The sequence below is a fragment of the Metarhizium brunneum genome, chromosome 6 (assembly GCF_013426205.1).
Source record: "Metarhizium brunneum chromosome 6, complete sequence".
NCBI classification, from domain to species: Eukaryota; Fungi; Ascomycota; class Sordariomycetes; order Hypocreales; family Clavicipitaceae; genus Metarhizium; species Metarhizium brunneum.
The window spans coordinates 4,127,450-4,151,267 of record NC_089427.1 but is presented as its reverse complement, the minus strand read 5'-3'; the positions used below and the strand labels follow the sequence as shown (position 1 = coordinate 4,151,267).

The window sequence follows — 23,818 nt, the reverse complement described above, 5'->3', positions numbered from 1 at the left end:
ATATACCTTATATATATTACGATTTAATTTTAGATTAAGCTTTATACTAATAGCCCTCTTATATATAAGTTAGAAGACCTTCCAGGCTATACCTAATAAGGAGCTCTTTATAGTGCCTCTTAATTTTCTACTATCCTTGCTCGCCTTTTGGTTTAACCACTATTTAAAGAATTTATAAAGAATACTTATAGAGATTAACTTAAAGCATGCCTAAGAGTTATACAAGAGAACCTTATTATAAAATTTACAGGTAAACAATTAAAATATTAAGCCTGGATGCGGCGGGAAAGTAAGGCGACTTACTGCTGCTACTATAGCTTTATAGCGTTAAAAAGTATTATACTCCCTGGGCTATAATCCTTACTAATAAAGGTGCTTTTATTGAATTCTTCTATGCCTTGCCGGTAATATTCGGGTAGATATATATTTCCACTAAAGAGTTGAATTTAGTCTTTAATATCTAAATTATTATTTTCTAATATATTAAGGTTTATTGCCTTTATTGCCTCCGTTTCGTTACCAGATAAATCCGCATTATACTTATTAAAGCAGCTCTTAATTTCTGGTGAAAAAGAGGAATCAGATTCGTCTGCATTAGGTAAGCGTTGCTGGCGTGCTATAATGGATAAAGTTATTAGGCTATAATCTAGACTTACTATAGCTCGCGGCTCGTGGAGTTTGAGGTAATTTAGAAAGGTAATATAGGGTTATAAAGGGAATAAAGAGATAGCCTTACCGCCTTAGCCGTAAGTACAGGCTTTTAAACGTGGCTATAAAAACTATTTTTAAGTTCTTAAAAAAGGCAGTAAGTAGGTAAAAAAGTGTTTCTTAGAACTTTGGTTAAAAGTTCTAATAAATTAACTAATATACTTAGCTGCTTATATCTTAAATACTATCTAATAAGGAGTAAGTACTATATAGTACCTTACTGAATATTAATAAATACGGTTAGCTAATAAGGCCAAGTTGTATAGCTTAAAGCGGCGTTAGATTCTTGGCAAATTGCCTGCCTGTTTCCGCGTCAGAAACCACTAAAATCGGTGGTGAATTCGCCGTCTTTTTGTTAAAGCTAGTATATTAGCTTTAGCTTATTATACTTAATTATTATTATATTATAAGTCTTATAATTAATATTTATATATTACCTTAATAAATAGCTTATTAAAAATAATACAATAAAGCTATATACTTAATAAATAAGTACTTTATAATTTATATAGTATATTAGCTAAGTAATTATATTATTTATAATATAAGCTAAAATAATTATATTATACTTATTTATAAATAAGAAAAAAAATAAGTTTTAATAAATTATTAAAGTTTTTTTTTTTTAAATATTTTTATTAATTTTAAAGTTAAAATACTTAGATTTAAGCTTTATATTTATAATAATAATTTAATATATAATAAAGCTTTTTTATAATATATATATTATAATTTTTTTTTATATTTTATAATTTTTTTTCTTATTTTTAAATTAAAAAAAAAGTTAAGTAATTATTATATTATTTAAGTAATATTTAATAATAGGTATTTAATACTTTTATTTTTTACTTTTACCTTTATATCCACGGTAAAATAACCCTTACCGCCCGGTATCTGGCGTGAGATACTAAAGGCCTGCCTGGTTAGGCTGGATTAGAGTATAGTAGGCTATTAGAACTAATATATTGCTAAAATATCGCGTATAATAGTAGTAGGAGATATGTGTGTATAGCAAGATACTTTAAAGTCTTTGCTATCAACAAAGCAATCCTGTTATTTTATGTTATTAGGGGGTGGCCGCCACGTTGTGTGTGAAGTTGTCAACGAGCCGCATCCACGTATATTGGCTGTACGCATACACTAGCCAACCGCTGGCTGCCTAAATTGCGTATTCGAAGCTTTTAGTATATACATGTATTACCAATTATTGCATAACCATGATAGAGGGCTGTTGGGCGGTATTGCCTACTACTAATATACACGGATATTACATAAATAAGTGGTAGCATGTGTTACACGGAAAAGGCCCAATAAATCGTGAAGCCTAATAAAAGGGCTTTACTAATATAAAACTTATTAGTTATATAGCTTAAATACGTGCTAAGGTAAAAGCTCTAGGCTTAGGTATTTTTTTTATATATATAACGTGGTTACTCTTCTTTTTTTCTCTCCTAGAAACTCAAGACCTTAATATATTATTGCTCACAATAATCTGGTGCCAAACACCAGTCTCTAGATGTCGCGACAGACCACCAAAATCCATTTCCGCTTCAAGAACTAAACTTTAGCGCACCTCAATTGAGCTAAGATGAGCAGCCAGGCCCTAGTCTGTCACTAAAGCTGCCTAAACTTTATCCTAGGCATACATATATACGCCCAATAATGTTAACTAGTTGGATCTGGAAGCTAAATTTACGGTCAAGCTGGTACTATATGGGCTGGCCTCAGTGGCAGCCAGTATATGTACAATGTCTTCGTGCCACTACAAATTTAGGCCAGCGTATAAAATGCTAGTACAAACTTACCTGCTTTCAATATTGAAGTGAGTTATCAAAGTAGCTCTAGCTAGATGAACTTTATTAATTAGGCAAATCTAAGAATTTTCTCCATGAAGCCCACTTTTTAACACCTTTTTATCTAGACATAAATCGGCCCCATCTCTCGCTACGCGACGATTCTTGTATACTTCGAATCCTCTCTCTCTCTCTTCTCTACTCATGCCATCTTCTCTATTTATGGCATCCGCACCTGTTCCGCAGCCGCAAGACGGCCCCCAGACATATGCAACTTGGCTCGACCTTCCACCTGAATTGCGGTTCGAAATTCTTAACTTAGTATCCCAGGGCGATGGAAATGATCGACTTGACTTTTACGGCGGCGAGAGGCCTGATCGACTTGCCTCGTACGCCACAGTCTGCTCTGAATGGCAATCTTTTTTTGAGAAGATGACTTTTCGTCATCTTTTGGTCGACGACACCGCTCTACAAGACTTTGCACGCATCATGAGCAGAAAGAACGCCCGCAGAACCACCTACGTTCGTTATTTATCGTTTCTTATTGTGTTGCCAGGTTATTCTTGCCCGTCATGTTACAAACTCGAAACTTGGTTTGACATCTATCGGTATGATCCAGCTTCTGATATCTTCACTCTTGTGATGCCATGCTAATCAACCATCTTGAATAGAAACAACATAATTTTCACTGCTGCGATGGAGATGCTACTCGGTATACTCTCGACTTGGGTACCTAGAAGCCGCTCTGGTGGCTTAACACTGGAGCTAGCCATCAAGTCTTCTAGTGACTCTAAACATTACTACAATGACTTCACCACGCATCACGACTACCCTTTCCGAAGCTGGGACAATCGCGATGAAACAATGGTAATGACAATGTTTCACCACCAAAAAAAAAGACCTTATAATGGTATTGGAACTCGTCCATGGCATTATCAAACTGCCACATTGCCTTTGCGCAGACCGCAGGGTTTTCATCCAGCCGGCAGATACCTCGGGTCCCTGTTGCAATTCCAAGGACTCAAGAATAGCCATCTTCCAAGAGTGGAAATTATCGACTCTCTACTTATAAGGCGCCAGTTCCAGCGACAGATGAGCCCGTTGGCACTTACCAAACTTATCCATGAGAGCTTGGTACATATTACCTCCTTTAGGCTAGAGAGATTCTGCAGGAGAACCAATGAAGAAGAAGAGAAATATCTCGAAGGTAGGTGAGAAATGTGCCCAATAAAAGAATTCTTGGCTAACGTACGCAATTAGAATTTCGAGAACATGTACTTTCATCCCTGCCAGAAAACCTTGAAAATTTTCACTATTTTGCAGACAATTTCAGAGGGTTGGGGGGGCCGACTCCGGTACAAACCAAGCCAATATCTTTCATGGAGCTACTATACAATCATGGGCACCGATTCAAACGAGTTTCTGTTGTCGAGCCCTTGGACACAAAGAATCGGATTGCAGAAATGCAATGTCCTTCTGCCAATGCTCTGACTACACCGCTATTGCCGGCGCAATGGCACAAGCTCGAGAGAGTCTGCTTCAGGTCGGGTATACTGCGTCCTGATAATGACTTGGGCCTCATCAACCGCCTGCTTCTACTCACGGCTCCAGTTGCCGAAAACCTGCCGAATCTTGTCAGCTTAGAGATATTTAACACCAGTATTGACCGTTACAAATGCGATGTACCCTCTTGCCTCTTCCGCTACAGCGTTGAGCACTCAGACGCCATGTTATTATGGGAAAGTTATTGGCAGCTACCCCTGGATACGAAAACCGCAGAGTTCAAATTTTGTCCTGAAGTTAAGTACGCGTGGGAAAAGGCTGCGGTCGCGCATACCGGTCATGGCATCACTATTCTCATAAATGAGCCAAAGGGAACAACCGAGGCCGATGTTGAATTGAGACACCGCTATTGGCAGAGGGGTGAGCCCCGGCTCGCAGAGGTCTTTAAGCTCGACGCTATTCATCCTTTTACAAGAACCCTGATGAGTCTTGAGTGTCAGCAGGAGCTGTTCTAGCTTGATGTGTGACACATGCTGTCAGTCGAAGTCGATTTTGACCATTCTTGAGCGTGACGTCTCGGAAGGATAGCGATTTGGAGTGTCTCGTGCATTATATTGCAGGAGGGTTATGGCATGTCAAAAGAATGTGAATCGCATTATTTCTGTGGAAAGAGGTCAATCTTCCCTGGCGAGAGGAATTGGCTCTGCCTGCCCAGACCTCATGGGACTAGATGGGAGAAGCACCAAATGCAGATTTGGACAAAGAGCGGTTAATATACGACATGGGAAAAAATAACGCGCTCTATTGCTCCGACAAATTATGTGAAGGGGTCAAAAGAAAAGAATTTGGGATATAAATTTGACTTGCAAGTGTTGTCACAATGTTTTCACTCGGCATTTTGGATGAAGCGATTGTGTCGTAATGCCTGGCCGGCTACGATTGCCCAATGATTTTCCACACTACCAACCTAGGTTGGTATTATTATCGTGCAGGCCAGGCTGGGGTTAATACGGGCACGATCAACCATGCTCGTGAACTTCTTGGTGGCGGCAGTGAACTCCTGCGAAAATTTGGCACGCCGGGCCTTGGTGGTCGCAGACTTCTTGACGGCTGGTTCCACGACGTGCCCACCGGCGCGAGCGATAAGCTCAACGTTTTTATATATTTATAGCTTTATATATTAGTAGTTTTAGGCCACGGCGTCTTCTCTGAAATAGATCACCCCTGCTTCAAAGAGGATTCGATATCGTGTTTCGGGAGGCGGACTAGGAGTTGCGCGTGGGAACGAGGCCGACCGAGGCTGGCGATCCCGCACCCCAGGGTCGAGGATTTGAGGAGGCCTAGGACGCCTGCAACGAATTGAAGCAGGCCTTGAGCTTGTTTTAATTGGTATGTCCATATGTTGCCTTGTTTCAACAGTCCATGTCTCGATGTCTCTAGCGGCGGCCGGTGAAATGTTCTTACTAGCTACTGGTAGCTCCCACATACAGCGTCAATTACCCAGCCCCAAAACGTAATAAACAGAGATTCTAACTAGAGGTTGTATTTCTCTCCTTCCTGGTTGACTATTTAAGCAACAGTCCCAAATGGCCTCAAATACTAGCTTTACTGTTGGGACAAGGAAGCTGCCTGGTAACGAGCTCCTTGTTCCTTTGGTTCGGTACTAACAATTGTTGCCGATTTCTTATCGCTTATATTCTCGTTCCTGTGAGCAACTCTATTGTCTGCTTCTTCGTAAATGGGCGGTCTTTGGAGCTGGGTGGCTATCTTGTTTCTAAAGACAAAGATACCTGGATTATCAGCAAAGAATCTGTCGATATCCTCGAGCGATCGGTTGGCTGTCTCTGGATAAAAGAAGTAGGTAGTGGGAACAAAGGACGCGCAAATTACGGCCCAGATGATCCAGAATTTGTAACCCAGGTTTTCGATTCCCGGAGGCGTGATTTGAGCCACCATGTAATTCATTATCCAGTTAGTGGCCATGGCAAGACTCGCTCCTTGGGATCTGAATGCCAGGGCATTTATTTCCGTTGGGTACAACCATGGTACGCCGAGAACGCCCATGGCGAAACAGGCAAAAAAGACAAAGAAAAAACTAACAGCAACGACGCCCAACTTGAACGAATCCCCTCTGCCGGCTTCCGAAGGTCCAAGAGCTATTGAAACGATGAGCCAGCAGAGGGCACATCCAGCTGCAGAGGTCATCATGACCTTGCGACGTCCGTGGCGCTCAACGACAAAATACGCGAGGAAGGAGAAAATCAGGTAATCAACAGAGCCGGCTGCAGCTAGGATTCTAGACAGGAGCTCATTCAGACCGATTGAATGAATAAAGACATACTGTTTTCCCCTTAGTGCCTTATTTCCAGCGGGTTGGTCCTGATTTAACTCACTGTCATGTAATATGAGGTCACATTAATACCGCTAATCTGGTTCATAGCTTGCATCCATGCGCCGAGGATCATTCGACGAACGACGCCTGTAGGTCCCTTGCCAGTGAAGAGCTGCCACCACGTGTAGGTGACGGCATACTCGGTGTCCAGGATGCCCTTAATGATGGAGAATTGTGTTCTGACGGATGGTGAATCGGCAGTGGCATCGTTGCCCTGGAGAGCCGCGAGCACGTCATGGGCTTCGTCATACTTTCCCTTGCGAATTAATAGACGCGGGGAATCCGGCAGGAAGGGACAAATGAGCATAATGAGCCCAGAGAAGACTATGTTCGAGGTCAGAATATCCTTGCCAAACAAAAGAAGACTTGGAACTACTTGCAGACTTGGAAGGCTAGTGGAAATCGCCATGATACGCTGCCCGGAGCGAACGAGAAGCCCAAGGTGAGCCAGTTTGACAAGCAGAAGCCGGTGATGCAATTTGCCATTTGGATAATGACTAGCTTTCCACGGCTTCGCATCTTTGACGTCTCGGACTGCCACACGCCAGCAGTGGCAGTATTCATGCCAGTACCCAAGCCAGCCACGACACGGCCAAAATACATCTGGGCTGCACCCCAGGAGGCAGCTTGGATGACGGCACCAATGGCAACAATGAGGCTGCCGAGTATAAGAGTCCTCGGTCTACCGAGCTTGTCGCCAGAATACAAGGTGGACAATGCGCCAGCAAAGCAACCAAGGTTGTATACAGATGTCATGGTCCCTTGGTCTTGTGCTGAGGGGTTGCCCATGGTGTCGAGGAAATCTTGCGTGACTAGGACATTTCCGAACACTCCCTACACAAGTGGTAAGTGGAGGCGTCATGTAGGGAGAAAGACCCGGGCTTACCTGATCGTATCCGTAGAAGACAAGAACGGTGCTTGCGGCTATAGAAATCCAAATTGTAAGAGCATTGCCAGAGCCGCCAAGGTATTTGGTGCTGCTGCCCTTGCTAGTTAACACCATGATGAGCGATAAGGGTTACTGAAATCTTCAAATTGAAGTCGGTGAGGGGTCGAGGACCGAGACAGTGTTTGGCCCAAGGTCGCATTCTTTGTGCAACCTTTGTCGCCCAACCATGCGACAACGAAACCACCAGACCCGAAGAGGGTAACGATTAGCGCAGTGCGATGCGTACATGGTCCCCAGGAAAGCATGCCAGACTAAGTGCGCTCATTTTAGCTGTCCAATTGTCCAACTACCACACTCTGGTGCCGAGGTAAATGGGATGCTCGTGACCGATTCAAGTGCAAAGATTCGTCTTGCCGATACAACCTGAAACCTCAGTGGGTAACTGTGCCAGCAGCGTGTTTAGAAAGACCACATGCGCAGACATCAATTGATGCCAGTTGATGGCATGGCTGGGTACCGAGTACACCATTGACCTTCCACAGGCTATGCCAAATGTCACACGGAAAAGGCCGGTTACACAAGGGCTACGGTCACGGGATTAGGGCAGAAGGTCCTCACCGACTTCTTGTATAAATAGAGATCTTTGGTCCCTCAAGGCCTTGAGGAAAACCAAGGACCTTTGATACCAAAGACTGTTATTAGATGAATTGAGTAAATGCTCCAAGCCTCTAGCCCTTGTCACACCAAATGTGGCAGATCAAGTCGATTCCGGAACCCATACGGCACCAATGACCGAATTCCGAGATGTAACAAATATAGAGACTTTCTTCTAGAGCAAATAGTTGAAGGAATTTGCCGGGGCTAGTACCTCGTTGTAAAGGAAAAATAAAGAAGACTACCACAATGCCCCGAAAGTGGTCAAACCAAGGCCAAAATGAACGTTTTTTCCTCATATAAATGGGTTGACATTTAACGAGAGTTACCAAATTTATTATAGGTAGTACGAAAACTGCGCAAGGCGACATTTCTATTGAAGGCTCCAGGCCCCTGGCTCATGTTGAATACACCTTTCAAGACGACATCGATAAATACTTCCCACGCTAAAACAACTAGCAGCCCGGGGGACAGTCAAGACAACCATTTGCTCCCGTAACGAGATTTTCACAGCCTCGGAGTTTATTGCATGACTTATATTCAAAAACTGATTAGCATCAATATTCTTATGCAGGCCTTAAGCCGTATTAAATTGTATCCTACTTACTAGTCCATATTCACTACAAAATCTTGGTTGCGCAGCTAGTTGCTGACGTAGTTTCTCTTGTTTCTCTTTGGCAGTTAACTGTTGGCCCGGTCGCTGGCCTAGTTGCGGTTGACCTGTTTACGGTTGGCCTGGCCGCTGTTGACCTGGTTGCTGACCCAGTTGCGGTTGACCTGTCTGCTGGTTTGGCACGTTGGCAGGCCCCAGAAATTCGCCATTCGTTCCAATGCAGAACGTCCCTCGAGGTCCGGGAATTGCCCTTCCTCCTTGGGGACATCCGGATGGAACAGCCTGTGGACTACCCAAGGCCAGACGAATAAGGAGGGAGGCTGAGACTATGTGAGCCCTCATTTTTAAGACCGAGTAATAGTAATAATAGTAGTAGAAAGGTTTGTTAGAATGTAGATTATACAAAATAAGAACTAGATGCTATTAGAATATATAGAATAATAAGTCACTTTCTATACTTGGCTTGCCATGACACCTCTAAATAAGCTACGTATACGTGAAACATTATCAGCTAGGAGTTTTAATATCTTTTTGTGCCGAGTCATAGAGGTAGCTTGAAACCTCCGGGTTTTGCGGATAGCATAAGATCAGGGGGAGCTAGGGCTCAGTGCCTTCAATCAATTCAATACCTCGTATACGATAAGTCAAGAGGCTAGCCAACAACTCAAATTACATCGTCCATCAACAATCAAGTGTAAAAGAGGCCTCAGCGACGCAGCTGGTTGGATTTCATCAGGGACCAATCCCACTAGTCGATTCGATCTATGGCTGTTATTCATAATACAAAAATCGCAATCTATAAAAACTCTATAACTAACGTGCGATAATTGTCAACGAGTCATGGATATCAAGGTCTCTGTCGTGAGCCAATTCTAAAAGGGCATACTTATAAGCTGAGTATTACGTACGGATAGAAAAGGGTAGTTAAATTGTTTCCTTGTGCCTGTCAAGTCGGAAACCGCACACTGCGGTCACGGACGGACGTAACTTGTGGTTGTGCCTGTGAGACTTGTATCGCGGTTTCTTCTCTGGCAAATGCGGAGACGGCCATTTATTACATAACTTCAACTATTTCCCCAACTTATTATATAGTTTCCAATACTTTAAAAGGCCGGGTTCCTCCCTACATGGTCTGGGTTCTGCAAACGGGCTCGAAGCAATATACCCGGCCAACTAGCGATTGGGAATTTGTGAGTTGAGAACCAGCTCTTGTTATCTGTATGCTGGCTGGTCTCTACCTCGTTTGCTTGGTTGACCACGGCATCTGCCAAAACCCGCTCAATGTCCAATCTGGGGAGCGTCTTTTCGAGCTCAACAAACAAGTCGTCGGCCCCAACCTCGGCTCGTACTGCCAGTGAAAAGTCCATCATGACGCCATACCGAACCAGTCGGGAGAATGGGTCAATTCTCTCCGCAATGCCGGGGCTGGTGTGAACAGCAATGGCGGTCCAAACCTTGCGGCTGTCTTGCTCCGAGATGCCGTGAGATTGGCAGTGATGCTGGGCGGCATCTGCGCCTTCCACCTCGAATCGCTGGGGTCCGTTGAAGTTGTCGCTGGTTCCCAGGTCATGGCAGACGCAGGCGACAAAGAGGAGAGGCAAATTGTCGGGTTGCGCCCATTCCGAGCCTTCCTTCTCGGCCAACCACTGGGCCGCGAAAAACACCCGGATCGAGTGATTGAAGACGGGCCGTTGCACCGTCTGCCATGCAAGGCCCAAGGCGCTCGAGCAGAGCGTCGTTTGGGGGATTCTAGCTAGCACCTCTGGCGGCAGGACAACCTCGGCCTCGCTCCTTTCCATGTTGGCGCTGTATGGGAGTTCTTCACCTGGGCGGGCTTGCCGGTCGCCTCTGCATACGTGGCCACCATCTCAGTTTTATCCCCCCTCACCCCAGATTCGCGCTCTGTACTCCGTAGCTGACTTGCTGACAGACGGGGCAACAGTGTGGGGATTGATGAGTCAAGCTTCCGTGGCGTTGGAGAGTTGAACAGCGATGGCGGCCATTTGTCATACAAACACCCGGCTGAGTATTAATGTTTAGACACTGAAGTACCCAGGTATTTGGCGTATGGCTTCGTAATAAGAGTCTGGTTGTTCTCAATATACACGACACATTACCTGGGCCAACTAACTGCCCGTAGATACCAGCGATTGTCTTCACAGTAAAAAAACGAAATGCTGTCCTCCAATACGATACCGTGTTTCGTGTTCCTCGTCACGCCTTCGAGAAGTCGCCAGGGAACCTTCCAAGGCTTCTCCTGCAGGCTCTAGTGATGATCTACCTCGACGAAACACCACTTGTCAAGTCGCTAGTATCGCGTGATGAATTGCCAAGATGGCGGCTGCAGACCTCTCCGCCACAACCTGTTACTGGAACGCCTCGCCATTGGCACGCCATATTAAACGGCGATTTCCGTTTTGACAGTGTCTCACATTTGAATTCGGAAACTTCCGAGGCCTCCTTTTCGTTAAGCGATGGTTGCGACCGGCATCATCTCTCCAATCTTTCTGGGCGTCCAAGATCCATTGGTCTTTTTGACTCGGGTGTGCAAAGTGTAAATATCACCTAGGATACCTACCACTTGCTCATTTCCATGAATTTCTCTTTTTGATGCAAACATTCACATATTATGTATTGCGCTTGCCGAATATTTTCGGGCTCATTGCCCGTGTCCGAGAGGTGCCCCTAGATTACGTGAGAACAGCCAGTTTCCATTGATGAGGGGCGTTGCATGAGAAAAGAAATTCCGATGACGCGCCCTCTACTCCGTATGTGGGCCAATCTATCCTCATAATATTGCAACTGATGCCTGGGGGAATTGGTCCAAACTCAGAGCCCGTCCAGCAAGATTCCTAGACGCGGTTCCAGATCCTGCACGCCGCTGCTCTCCGACAACGGCACAGTGTGACATGGCATGACATGACTGATACACACCGACGTCTAAGACCTTCTCATTTGATGCATCGAAACGAATTAGGTCTTGCCCGGTCAAAATTGCGTGCTTGCATGTCTGGGCATCATGCAGCGTTAGACTTGCAAGAATCGGGTGAGGTGACGTGATCGGCACCATCATCACGTCAACGGGGATCGTGCCTTGGTGTATCCACTAACAGTATTCAAGTGTAAACTGCAAGCCATTATGTTAGTGTTGACTTGGGACTTTCCAAATACCGTCAGCTGCATCACATTCCGGGGAGGATCTGATGGCTAAGCCATCTACTGCAGTAACCGTGCATAATTTCGCAATATCTGGCGTCAGGGAGATATAGCGGGGTTGGCCCCCAGAGCAGTCAAGTATATAAGGAACTCTGAGTCCGTTGTTCATGCTGTCCGACGAGTCGTTTATCGATCAAGACAGGAGACAAACAGGCTACGTTTTCAGCATACAAACATGGCACCTTCCGCAATTACTACCACAGCCACCGAGGAGGCCAAGCCTCGCCCAACGTACAAACTTAACCTGGGACAGTATAAAGAGATTGACCCTTACAACGTGGACCGCGATGTCGAGACTGGAAAGAAGGGTGGTAACGGTGCCAAGGTATGAAGGTCTCTACTTGCCATCACGTACCGTGACATGACCTGTGTATCTCCTTTACAATATATATACTAACAGAATTTCTTCACAGTACCCTCACTACCTCCCTACCTGGAACAGGGAGCAGAAATGGGGCCCCCTAGAGCCTTTCCAACACTACGAGCACGGCAAGGACGCCGACACATCATACCCCAACCTCTTTCCTGAGGGAACCAAGGTCACACAACTCACACCAACTATTGGCTCGGAAGTCTCCGGTATCCAACTCTCCTCACTCAGCAACGCGGGCAAGGATGAGCTGGCTCACTATATCGCCAAGCGCAAGGTTGTTGCCTTCAGAAACCAAGACTTTGCCGACCTCTCCATCCCAGACGCCTTGAAGTATGGCGAGTATTTTGGCCGTCACCACATCCACCCCACATCGGGTGCCCCTGAGGGATATCCCGAGGTTCACCTTGTGCACCGTGGCGAGGGTGACAAGGGAGCTGCTCAGTTCTTTGAAGCCCGAACCAGTTCCGTGGCCTGGCATTCGGACGTGTCGTATGAGAAGCAGCCCCCTGGCACAACTTTCCTATATATCCTCAACAAGCCAGAGACTGGCGGCGACACTCTCTTTGTCGATGCCGTCCAGGCTTACAATCGTCTCAGCCCACTGTTCCAGGAGCGTCTGCATGGCCTGCGAGCAACCCACTCCGGCATTGAACAAGTCAACGCCGCCGCGGCCAGAAACAGCATCAAGCGACGGGAGCCCGTGGTCAACGACCATCCCATTGTGCGAACTCATCCTGCCACGGGTGAGAAGGCGCTCTACATCAACCCTCAGTGTAAGTCAACCTGGCAACCGAGGCAGCTGCTGCCCCTGAAACACCAGCTAACTGGCACATCCATAGTCACGCGGGAGATTCTAGGCCTGAAGAGGGAAGAATCGGATGCCATTCTCAAGTTCCTATATGACCACTTGGCATATGGTGCCGACTTTCAGGCTAGAGTGAAGTGGGAGGAGGGCACCGTTGTCATTTGGGACAATAGAGTTACCCAGCACACGGCCCTTGTGGACTGGGAGGACGGCCAGCGACGTCACCTGGCTCGCATTACGCCCCAGGCCGAGGTGCCTTATGAGACTCCCTTTGAGGCGCGCAGGTAGATGTTGTGTCGCCTGAAAAAGCAAACTAGAATGAGACATGAAGGCATAATTTGATAGCATATAATACTTGGAAGCAATGAAACTCCTTGGAACTCTTATATAATACGGTTCTGACTTGACAAAATGTGGTGCATGCTCCATGGCTGGACGTGAGATGGGCTGGGCAGATTGGTTTTGCAATTACATACGTTTACTCATACGTTTACTTAATACTAGCTATTAAGTATTTCAATGTATTGGGATGAGGTAAAATACCTTTAAATTTATTAGCCGCTTCAAATAGAGCGTTTCGATTACGTAGTTTGACAGTCCAGTTCCCTTGAAGTAAAAGCGACAGACAGCAATAACCCGATTAACGAGTCTTGTATCCCTGTTCTTGATGCCGTACTTCAAGCTCTTGTAGACAACGACTTGCTGTGCATATCGAAAATGGCTGAGAAGCTCCTTTTTGACCGTGTTTATTGGCGTATTTGTCCTTGGGTGGTCGGCAGGCTTCCGGCCAAAAAGCCGATTTTCGAATATAATCCACCAGTTCCATGAACCTCTAAACCATATATTTTGAATTGACACGTCCAGCTGGGACTGATGCTTGTAGACACTCTCCAGGGTGTTGTAGGAGCCATCCAGATTACATTGGTTAAAGAGGCTGAGCGTCTTGATGTCCGTCTTTCGAAGGCTCTTTTATCCGACACGTCCTCGAATCTCACCCAAGTCTCTATCATGTCTGTTACAAACACTCTTGAGACTAAGCACAGGTTAAGGATAGCCTGGACAGAATAAAAGACTCATAATTTCTGACAGAGTGGAATGATACGGAAATTCTTATTGTAGTACTGCTACCAGAGATAATAATTGCATTTGCCTTGAATAAGTGACCTGACTTTGGGAATGCTAGTTGAGCGTCCGTAGCTCAAATACTCAAGCCCGATGAACCAACAAGCACATCTCAAGCATAGCACAGTGTGCTCCCTGTCCGCTCTCGTAGTTGGCGGATTCTAGTATTGATCTTTTCCAATTCCAACCACGGTACTATCTTTGTACCACCTTCGCCTCACCTGTCACTGACGCAATCGGCAGGGTCGTTGGGAGTTGATTGATAAACGTCGCACTCTGGTGCATGTCCGTCGTTGGGTAGCTCTTGCCAGCCCTCAGGGCTTGTCCCCTTACAGACATAGAACTCTTCAGAGCCCCAATCAGTCGATACAACAATTTCGCTGTCCAGGCACGAATTTCCCACCCGCTGATATAAGCGACCTCCATAGGTACAATCGTTGGGACAAATGTATGTTGTGTTTGAGATTTCGACGGGTTCAATCTTGTGGCCAAGCATCGCGTTAACACCCGCGGCGGCACTTAGCAATAAGGATAAGGCGAGCATGATAGTAGCGTGATAACTGGGGTAAAGGTAATAATGATGTCTTATGCATAAGAACCGTAGGTAATAAAGGTTTGAAGCTGGAGTGTAGGTTTTTTTCTTTTAGCCTGCCCGAGTAAAAGCTTCTGGCTTCTTGATCTAGGTGCTACTTACACAGCTATATATATAGACAGATAAAGGCCAAGTGAGAGATTTAGCCAAATAGAAAGCTGCAGTTCATGCTATAGATAAGGCATCAATGCGTGGGGGTAAATCTACCCAGGAAAAGCGAATAGTGGTACGCCCGTTTCAATCCATGTCGACTCAGGTGCTGATATCGCACATGGATTAGCCGAGTTACAGGCCTATTGAACAGGCCATTAAACTTCCCGAACCTTAAAACTTAATCTTCCCCACATCGCCCCAGGTTCAAAACTACGCCGATGAATTACACTTTCATACCGACGATCAAATCCTCACTTGCATGACTCAGGATCCGTCGCTCCTTTTATGCAGCCCATAATTATAGCGTCAATGTCTAGCATACTCTGGCACTGCAAACTGTCATGCAACAGGCAAAAGGTAACGAAAGGTTTCGGGCCCTTGCAGAAGTGCCTCGTCGAGAAGACATGCCCCTTGCAGTTACCCAAAGGGCGGCGGACCGATAGCGACGTTGGAATAGCAGCCCAACCCAGACAGACGGCCTGCTCTGGTCTGTCCGTCTGATGAAGATCGCTAGTCTGTCGGACTGCCGTCTCGCAGACCACCTTTGTCAGACAGTCCATCTGTTGGCTGCACCGGTGTTGGGTCAAAATCTTCACACACAATAAGTACCAAAACTCCAGATACCTCTTCGCGTCTTAATCTCGCCTATGGTAATTTCGGTCCTCAGGCTTCAGCTACAACTTGCCCCGGTCTTCTGACCCAGCTATATTCCCGCTCGTACGGGCAGGGGCGTGAATGCTTCGGGCGGGTGGGAGCAGTTTCTTAGCATTGAGTCATTGACAACTGGCCCTTGGTTACATTCCAACCCTTGCAAGTTGAGCTATGAGTGGCCTGACAATGAGGTTTGGGCGGATTGTAGATGGGGGCCTTTGGTTATATTGATAACAGTTGTCTTTATTTTAATTAAAGTTTGTTAACTATATTACCAGGGGAGTTTATAGTAGTAACTCTTATAATACATATTTAAAGAAAATTTTTTAAAATTTTTCCCTCTCCTCAACTCTAGAAACCAGAGAAATATATAGTTTCAAAATATTACCATGCTAAGGCAGCAGCACAACAACTCCCATTGCTGCTTCCTACTCTCTTGGCAATAGCACGTGCGTCTTTTTATCTGTTATGGCGAAGAGAACACGTGTAGGCGTGCTAAAATCTCTCTAGCAGCTCGAATATTAGCATATAATAGAAGCCGTTTTTATCCCACAGAACCGAATCATGTCTTAGTCGCTGTAGCCGGTACCTCCACCGTGACTCGTTATACGGCAGCACACATAATATTCCGGCGAGGAGATTACAAATTAAGAACCTTGTCCGACAGATACACAGCTCCTTGGCATTAGACACGGCTAGGTGGGATAGCCGGATGCTTCTCAAAGGGTGCACGTCACATGTGTGTAAGCCAAGCCAGTCTACTTATTCAACCAATATTCGATGCCTGAATTAGCCATTTCGCTTAAATACAATATGCAATGTGCATAGATCTAATATCAGAACAGGGACATAGTTGAAGGATTATGGTTCATTGTATTAGTAAGCGTCTTGTCCAAGTCAATTATTATCTAAATATATATATATATAGCTACAAGAATAAACACAGCAATCTGCCCATCTAAATCACTGCATTCTCATCTATCTAAAGTCAGTACTGGCCTGTGCTATCTTTCATATATTTCCAAGCCCATCAGCCCCCATATTTTTGCAATGATGCGCAAGGCTTTGATTACACTGGCCGTCACGCTTACTGCTGTTTCGGCAGCGGCGGTCGCTGTTGACAAGAGGATTATTGGCGGAGAAGAGGCCAAGGACGGCGATTTTCCATTCATCGTTAGCATTGGTAGTTCGGCTGAGGGATTATCGGGTCATATATGCGGTGGTGCTTTGTTAGACAACACTACGGTTCTTACCGCTGCCCGTTGCCGTAGAGATGCCTACTACGTGAGGGCAGGAACAAAGGTAGGTCTGCTCTGACTTTTATTCGTCAGCCTACTCTAGCTACCAGGATGAGAAGTACTTTGGCATAGCTAACAGAATATGAATAGGATCTAAGCAAGAGCGGAGTTGTTAGAAAGCTTGATTTCGTCGTGGCGCACCCTGATTACAAACGAGGTCCACCAAGAAGAGGTCACTTTCCTTCTGCTGTTAATGACATTGCAATATTGAAGTTGTCAACTCCAATTGAGCAGAGCGAGAGCAACAAGATTAAATATGCAACGCTACCCGAAGATGACTCGGACCCCGTGGTCAATTCCATCGCAGTAACTGCAGGCTGGTAAGTGCCTATAAGCTTCATGTTGGCACTGCCGGACAAGACGTTAACAAATAGGCCAGGGGTGAGCAAGTAAGCTTAGAAGGCGACGTTTACCAAGACGATAAACTCCAGAAGATTGAGATTCCTGTTCGCCCACTTGAGGACTGTTCAGATGTTACTCCAGATGCAGCTAATAGAGACACCAAAATATGCGCCGGCGAAGACGGCAAGAATGTATTTAGATTTGATAGCGGCGGTCCTCTTATTGACCAGGATGGACGGTTAATTGGTGTCGCGCTGGCGGGGAGCTTCGACATAAAAAATCCGTCGATATATACTAAGGTTGGCAGCTATATGCCCTTCATCAAGGAATATCTTGGGTCGGTTTCTAATCCAGATCCTACTGCTCGGCCTATAACTGAGGCAAGGGAAGAGGAGCTCCAGCCGGGTACCTCGTTGAGAGAGGAGATTAAGAAACACTGTGAAAAGTTTCCAGAGAATGTCTTGGACTGCATCTCTGCCGCAGGGGATTGCAAAGGGCTAAGAAAACCCGACGGGAATATGGCTGAGGTTTTCCAATGCATTGATAAGAAGCTAGATGTTACACGGCAATGACCTAACATCGAGCCCGACAAAGGACCTCTCAGTTACAGAGATCAAACACATGACCGGGCAAGGGCCCTAGGCACAGACGTTCCCTTCATGTATATATAGTGGTTACTCGTCCCTTTCTCCTCTAGGAAAACCAAGGACCTCTGACACCCTTTGAGATTATCATTGAATTGAGTCTTTTACTCCAAGCCTTAGGTCTACTTTCACTTTCACATGATATCGTAATTTGACGCGTACACCTCTACGTCCGCCACCTAATGGAAACTAAATGTTGCTCTGCCTGCGACCACATACGCATACTCTCTTGCTTCCTTGAGAATACCTCGGCTAATGCGAGTAGTAAATTCTTTGCTACCTGCATTCCTTGCCGACACAAGGTCGAGAAGAGGAAGGCTTCGGTGATAAAAGACGTGCGGAACCATCGACAACGGCCCGGGCTATAGAACCGTCAAGACCACCTCTCCTGAATCGAGTCCATGCCTGGCCTATCCTACCAATCCAGCGTCTTATCCAGCGTCAGCCTGGATGACCGCACACGGCGGACTTTTGTTTGGGATGGGGTTCAGAAGAGCCCGCACATCGTCGCCCACTACTTGGCCATTCGTCTACGGCCATGTACGGATCTTTAACTGAGTGCCGGGTATCCGAGTTGTCTAAAAGAGAGCTGGCAACTCTTGTGCTCCCATTGAAACCCAGCCTCCAGAACACTCGCTGCGGACTTTGGTTAATTGAACGAATAGTACCAATACAGGGCCATCTCACCCGCATTCTCCGAGCCTCTGTACAAAAACTCATCGTAGCCCCCAAAGACGGCGCCACAGTCCGCATAAAACCGGCAGGCGGCGTATTCGTGCGTTGCAGTTAGTTGGGTGGAGATAGATGCCAAGTGAGCGTACGATCGGGAGACTTTGAAGGAGACGGTGAATGAAAAGTTGCGGCTCGCGAGGTCGGCATTTTTTTAGACTCTCTGTCGTCAAGACTGGCGTTTTTGACATGGACAAAGCCGGCCGCGAGAGGACTACACGGTAGTTATTAATAGTGTCAATGAGATGCGATCGGAAACTCTTTTGCCGACCTCGGCCCATGGCACGGTGGAGAGCCGGAAAGACCATGCATCACCAAAAGTCAAGACAGTAACCCAGAAAGGACATGGAGCTATAAAAACTGTCAAAAAGGCCCAGGTCATTTTCGAAGCCTGCAAAGTACAGCCGCACCGCGCTGGCCAGCATGTCTCACAACAGCCGAGGCAATTCCAATCCGCAAATGCCCAGCCATGAAGAAATTGAGCCGTCGATTTCCTCGGCATCGATAGGGCGCGCTTTACATGTCGACCTTTTTATTGTCTCCCGGGTTTATGTGCCGCAAGCCCCATTGTTGCCGACGAACCAAAAGTTTGGCGCTTCCAGCCACCCGACAGAACCAGTCGTCTTGGCCAGAAGACATGTTGTCGACGCGGGTTGCTGGTGTTCGCCCTTTCAGATCAGCTCAACATTTCCATTGGCGCCTTGCTGAGCAGCCGCGACACACGTACGGCTGCATGACAATGTCGACTTTGTTCCGCCAAGTTGAGCACACCATCAGCGGCTCCCACACAAGAGAGTATCTCGGCGCAACGGCCAATGGAGACGACCATGTTCCCAAACTGGCCGTCAAGCAGTACATCCCACTCAACAACCCGCGCCCGCAACCCGGCGATGTGACCATTATTGGCGCGCACGCCAACGGCTTCCCCAAGGTATCCCCGTTGCCAGCTTTAGACCAAAATTTGTAAGAGCTGACTATTTCGCCAGGAGCTGTACGAACCTCTTTGGGACGATGTGTACGATCGGCTGCTGAGGAAGAATATCCGCATCAGGTCAGTCTGGATCGCAGACATATGGAACCAAGGCCAGTCCGGGGTGCTCAACGAGAAGATGCTTGGCAACGACCGTTCGTACAAACCAATTCAACCTGAACCCCCCGTGCGGACCATCTTGAGTACTGTCAGACTCACACTTTTCCAGCCTCTTGGTTCGACCACGCAAGAGACTTGATGAACCTGATCAACTCGAAGCAAGACGACATCCGGCACCCCATCGTCGGCATTGGCCACAGCATGGGCGGCACGCAACTGTAAGGGGGGAACTGCCTACACAAATCCCACACAAAATGAAGAGGTTGTTGACAAGAAACACGGTCAACAGGTGTCTCCTTTCGCTAATGCACCCGCGGCTCCTCGACTCGCTGGTCCTCATCGACCCCGTCATCCAGCTGCAAAACGGCGGCGTCACACCAGCCATGCTGTCCACACGTCGCCGCGACGCCTGGCCGTCCACGCAGGAAGCAGCGTCCAAGTTCAAGGAAACGAAGTTCTACCAAGCTTGGGATCCGCGCGTCCTGGACCGCTGGGTCGAGTATGGCCTCCGCCGGGGGTCCACGGAGCTCTACCCAGACGCCGACGGCGAGCAGGCGACGCTGACAACCACCAAGCACCAGGAGCTATTCACCTTTTTGCGGCCAACGTACCGCTCCGAGTCGGCAGACGCTATCGTCGACCGGGACCCTTTGCTGGGACGGGAATTCCCGGGATACCCGTTTTACCGACCCGAGCCGGCCCACGCCTTCCAGAGGTTACCAGAGCTGCGCCCTAGCACCTTGTACATATTTGGGAACGAGTCTGAAATGTCACAGCCGGACCGGCGACGGGAGAAGATGGCAAGGACAGGCACCGGGGTCGGGGGTAGTGGCGGCGCCGGGGCCGGTCGCGTGAGGCAGGCCGTCCTCGACTGCGGGCATCTGGTGGCCATGGAAAAGGTTGCCGAGTCGGCGGATACAATTGCCGACTTTCTCGAGCAAGATTTGGCGAGGCAGGCTGAGGAGAGAAGGCAGTTTGAGCGCCGGTGGAAAGAAAAGACGAGGAGAGAGCAATTTACCGTCGATGAAAGGTGGGCGAAGGAGGTGAAGCCATCGTCACTGGATGGTCGTGATACAAAGCTTTGAGGTGACGTCTTTCCGGGCGGGTTACGTATCATGGAAAAATATATGGACATGCTTGAGCCTTGGATGATGAATTGTAGCTGGTCGTTTGTGGTGTACCACCTGCCGTTAATTCCGAGTCTTGAGCAGAAAGGCTTGAGATTGGCTGTCTATTTCTACAGTATTATATATCACAGTAGAAGAAGTCATAACTTGGTTAGGTCAAGTACCCTGCTATCACTCTTTATATTATAATGTATTAGTGTATACTTCTTTGTGAATAACTATATTCCACCCAGATTGTAGAAACTGGGCAAGACGGTATTGGTGCCGCTACGCGGAAACAAAGATCCATTCACACATGAGGAGTCAAACGACAGTGAGTTAGTTGACAGCCTTCCACTAGAATGAACGCTCCATCTATCTACACGACCAAAGTTTCCAGTTGCCTTGTCAATGTGGAACTGTTAATATTAGCAACCACTTAAAACATCCCTTTCCACATGCAATGCTTCGCAAAAACGGATGGTCAAAAAACAACAACAAAAACAACATCTTTGTCCATGTGTCAAACTACGCACGAGAATCATCTTTAGTCTTGGTCTCACTTTCAGAGTCTTTGGCGAGCGTCTGGTCATTGTTGAGCTTCGGGTTGCGGAGCAAGAGCCCAAAAATGATAAGGGGAACGCAGAGGCAGATGCCGGTAATTGTGAGCAGCTTCTGGATATATTGGTATGAACTGATGATTGCTGTGCGCTCAGGGGTGCCAACTGGATACAACGGTGCAACGGTCAAGGGCGAGTTGTAAGCCAGAGGGCCCAGGGTGGCATTGATAGGGTTCAGGTTCTCATTGAGTTTCTCGGGTAGGAGCTGAGTCCACATGGCTCCCGAGACAGTGTTTCCAAGTGCAGAGCCAATGTTGTAAGTCGCAAGATAGATACCTGTCATGACGGCCAAATGCTCGTGTCTCAGATTGACCTGCAATGAGGCCTGAGTGGTGTAGGGGAACAAGCCGCCCGCGACGCCGAGAACCACTTGAGCACCGATGACACCAGCCCGGGCCGATCCGTTTGCAGAGCCGCGGAAGTGAATCAAGAGTCCAAACGCGACCATGTACAGCATTGTACCAATGACAACAAAGATTTTAAGTCGGCGGACTCTGTACACAACCAAGCCCAGAAGGGGGCCGACGATGACGCTGGTGAAGCTGTAGAGCGAGGTCACACGGGTGGCGGTGTTTTGGGAAAAGTCAAAGGCAACAATCAGGACGGTCCACAGGAAATCAGACTGCATGGTGAAGGCAAAATTGAGGAAGACGGCGATCCCCATGGGAGCCCAGACAGAACGGTCCTTCATGTTGGCAAACGGAACAAGCGGGTGCGGCGCCCTGAGCTCCCAATAGACAAAGGCAGGAATACATACGACTCCAACGACAATGGGCGCAATGATGTGAGCCGACTTCCACTGGGAGCTCTCTCCGCCCGCAAGCGTGAGCGGAACAAGCACGAGCTCAAGAACGGCAACAATGAGAATGATGCCAATGACATCTAGAAGCCAGAACAGCTCGAGGGCAAGGTTTTTGAGACCGAGCTGCTTAAATGACGACGTGTAGTTCTCCAGCAGGCCTTGGCGCTTGGCACGGCGAGAAACAACAAGCAGGCTGAGAATCAGGGGCAAGGAACACACGGGGAAGATGATGGCCCACATGCCGATGCCCCATTCCCAGGTGCTGTTTTGCAGCACGAGCTCGGAAATATTACCGCTCACCCAGGTGTTGATGATGAAGGGCAGAGCGGGGACGTAGCTGAAGAAGAGACGCGCGCGGGTCGAGGTTATATCGGCAATAATGACTTCGACGAGCAGAATAATCATGGTGTAGCCAATCTGGTACAAAACACTGCCGCCCGCAAAGGTGTCGACATTGTGGGAGGCGGCCTCGATGACGGTGCCGAGGACGTAGAAGAAGACGGACAAGCAAATGAGCTCGATGCGGCCAAAGACGTCGGCAATCTTGGCGGCCGTGGGCTGGGCGCCCACCGAGACGACAGACCGGATGACATTGATGGTGGATGCGAGAGAATGCTTGCCAAACGAGTTGGTGGCCGAGGGCTGGTAGGCGTAGCGGAGGGTGCCGTCGAGGCCGTAGGCGTATGCGACGAGGAAGACGCCGAAGAAGATGAAGATTCTGTCCCGGTTGGTGGTGACGGAGGCGATGGCCTCGACACGCGCAACGCCCGGGGATGTGATGTCCTTGACGGCGTCGGCAGCGGTGGCTGGTGGTGTGTGATGTTGGCCAACGCTTGCCACAGAGCTTGGGCGGTCGGCAGCCTTTTCCGAGGCTGGCTGGGTGCCCATTTGGTCCATGTCGATTCTCCGTGAGTCAGTCGATCGAAAGGTCACAGCAGCAGCGAAGAACGGGGCCTGTGGCAGTTGGATGCTGTGCCGGCGCAAGTTGAGGCAGATGAAATGAAGCCGAAGAAGAAATGTAAAGACCAGTACGACGCAGCACCCAAGCTACCAGACTGTCTGCGGCAGAATATCAATCCTTGTGAAGGTACCAGATGTATTCACCCACCGCCAAGTATACGCTAATATTGACACTTTGGCTACCTGAGCTGGTGAAATTCTTTTCGCCTCTCCCACTGTAGTTGGTGGGTGTCAAAAATAATGGCTGGGAACAGCTGCAACGCTAGTGCTAGCAAACCAGTCTAGGCGCACATTCGCAATGTCCTGCTGTGGGAAATGTCTCGGGTGTTGACGAATATTCAAGGATGATGATCTCAGGCGGTCTGGTCACTCTGGTGGGAGTAGGCGGGCTTGGCAAGTCCCATCAAATGTCTCACCCCGGAAGCGGAAGCGGCAAGGAATATTGATGATGGAATAAGGGAAGGAGCGGCCAATGCAGCAGCCCTCGACGAGGCGTTCATGCCCTTATATCCTTACATGTATTTCCGTCTGGTGGGCTGGGCAGCCATGTGTGCCCTTGGATTAATATGTACATGCAAATCTTGCAGGATGCATGTCCATCCCCCACGGTCAAAAGAGAAAACGAAACGAGCTGAGCGTGAACACTACAACAAGACCCCCATGTCCCTGCCACGCTCAACACCGAAAAGTGGCCGGGCTGGTTTCGTTGGATGGTAGCTCACCATGTCCCCACGACCTCGCGACCCGGGCGATGCGCTGGGCG

General features: G+C 47.7%; 7 protein-coding genes across 7 annotated transcripts; 4 read left to right on the top strand and 3 right to left on the bottom strand.

Moving 5' to 3' along the window:
• Positions 1 to 3,593: 3,593 nt before the first annotated feature.
• On the top strand, positions 3,594 to 4,519 carry G6M90_00g105850 (uncharacterized protein; the record flags this gene model as incomplete). Its single annotated transcript, XM_066131686.1, has 2 exons — positions 3,594 to 3,708; positions 3,762 to 4,519. The coding sequence occupies 2 exons, from the start codon at positions 3,594 to 3,596 to the stop codon at positions 4,517 to 4,519; spliced, it is 873 nt and encodes a 290-aa protein (XP_065987767.1).
• Positions 4,520 to 5,609: 1,090 nt separating this feature from the next.
• STL1_6 (Sugar transporter STL1) lies at positions 5,610 to 7,399 on the bottom strand (the record flags this gene model as incomplete). Its single annotated transcript, XM_066131685.1, has 4 exons — positions 5,610 to 6,344; positions 6,398 to 6,720; positions 6,777 to 7,230; positions 7,283 to 7,399. The coding sequence occupies 4 exons, from the start codon at positions 7,397 to 7,399 to the stop codon at positions 5,610 to 5,612; spliced, it is 1,629 nt and encodes a 542-aa protein (XP_065987635.1).
• A 2,256-nt stretch (positions 7,400 to 9,655) lies between these two features.
• G6M90_00g105830 (uncharacterized protein) lies at positions 9,656 to 10,351 on the bottom strand (the record flags this gene model as incomplete). The annotated part of the gene is made up of 1 exon (XM_014686084.1): positions 9,656 to 10,351. The coding sequence occupies one exon, from the start codon at positions 10,349 to 10,351 to the stop codon at positions 9,656 to 9,658; it is 696 nt and encodes a 231-aa protein (XP_014541570.1).
• A 1,592-nt stretch (positions 10,352 to 11,943) lies between these two features.
• JLP1_1 (Alpha-ketoglutarate-dependent sulfonate dioxygenase) lies at positions 11,944 to 13,234 on the top strand (the record flags this gene model as incomplete). Its single annotated transcript, XM_014686083.1, has 3 exons — positions 11,944 to 12,093; positions 12,182 to 12,914; positions 12,981 to 13,234. 3 exons carry the CDS (start codon positions 11,944 to 11,946, stop codon positions 13,232 to 13,234), a joined length of 1,137 nt encoding a protein of 378 aa, XP_014541569.1.
• Positions 13,235 to 16,517: 3,283 nt separating this feature from the next.
• Positions 16,518 to 17,676, top strand: TRYP_17 (Trypsin; the record flags this gene model as incomplete). The annotated part of the gene is made up of 3 exons (XM_014686082.1): positions 16,518 to 16,766; positions 16,853 to 17,082; positions 17,142 to 17,676. The coding sequence occupies 3 exons, from the start codon at positions 16,518 to 16,520 to the stop codon at positions 17,674 to 17,676; spliced, it is 1,014 nt and encodes a 337-aa protein (XP_014541568.1).
• A 1,540-nt stretch (positions 17,677 to 19,216) lies between these two features.
• On the top strand, positions 19,217 to 20,652 carry mpaH_1 (Abhydrolase domain-containing protein mpaH; the record flags this gene model as incomplete). Its single annotated transcript, XM_014686081.1, has 4 exons — positions 19,217 to 19,408; positions 19,464 to 19,602; positions 19,677 to 19,785; positions 19,857 to 20,652. The coding sequence occupies 4 exons, from the start codon at positions 19,217 to 19,219 to the stop codon at positions 20,650 to 20,652; spliced, it is 1,236 nt and encodes a 411-aa protein (XP_014541567.1).
• A 549-nt stretch (positions 20,653 to 21,201) lies between these two features.
• On the bottom strand, positions 21,202 to 22,992 carry sit1_1 (Siderophore iron transporter 1; the record flags this gene model as incomplete). Its single annotated transcript, XM_014686080.1, has 1 exon — positions 21,202 to 22,992. One exon carries the CDS (start codon positions 22,990 to 22,992, stop codon positions 21,202 to 21,204), a length of 1,791 nt encoding a protein of 596 aa, XP_014541566.1.
• Positions 22,993 to 23,818: the final 826 nt, after the last annotated feature.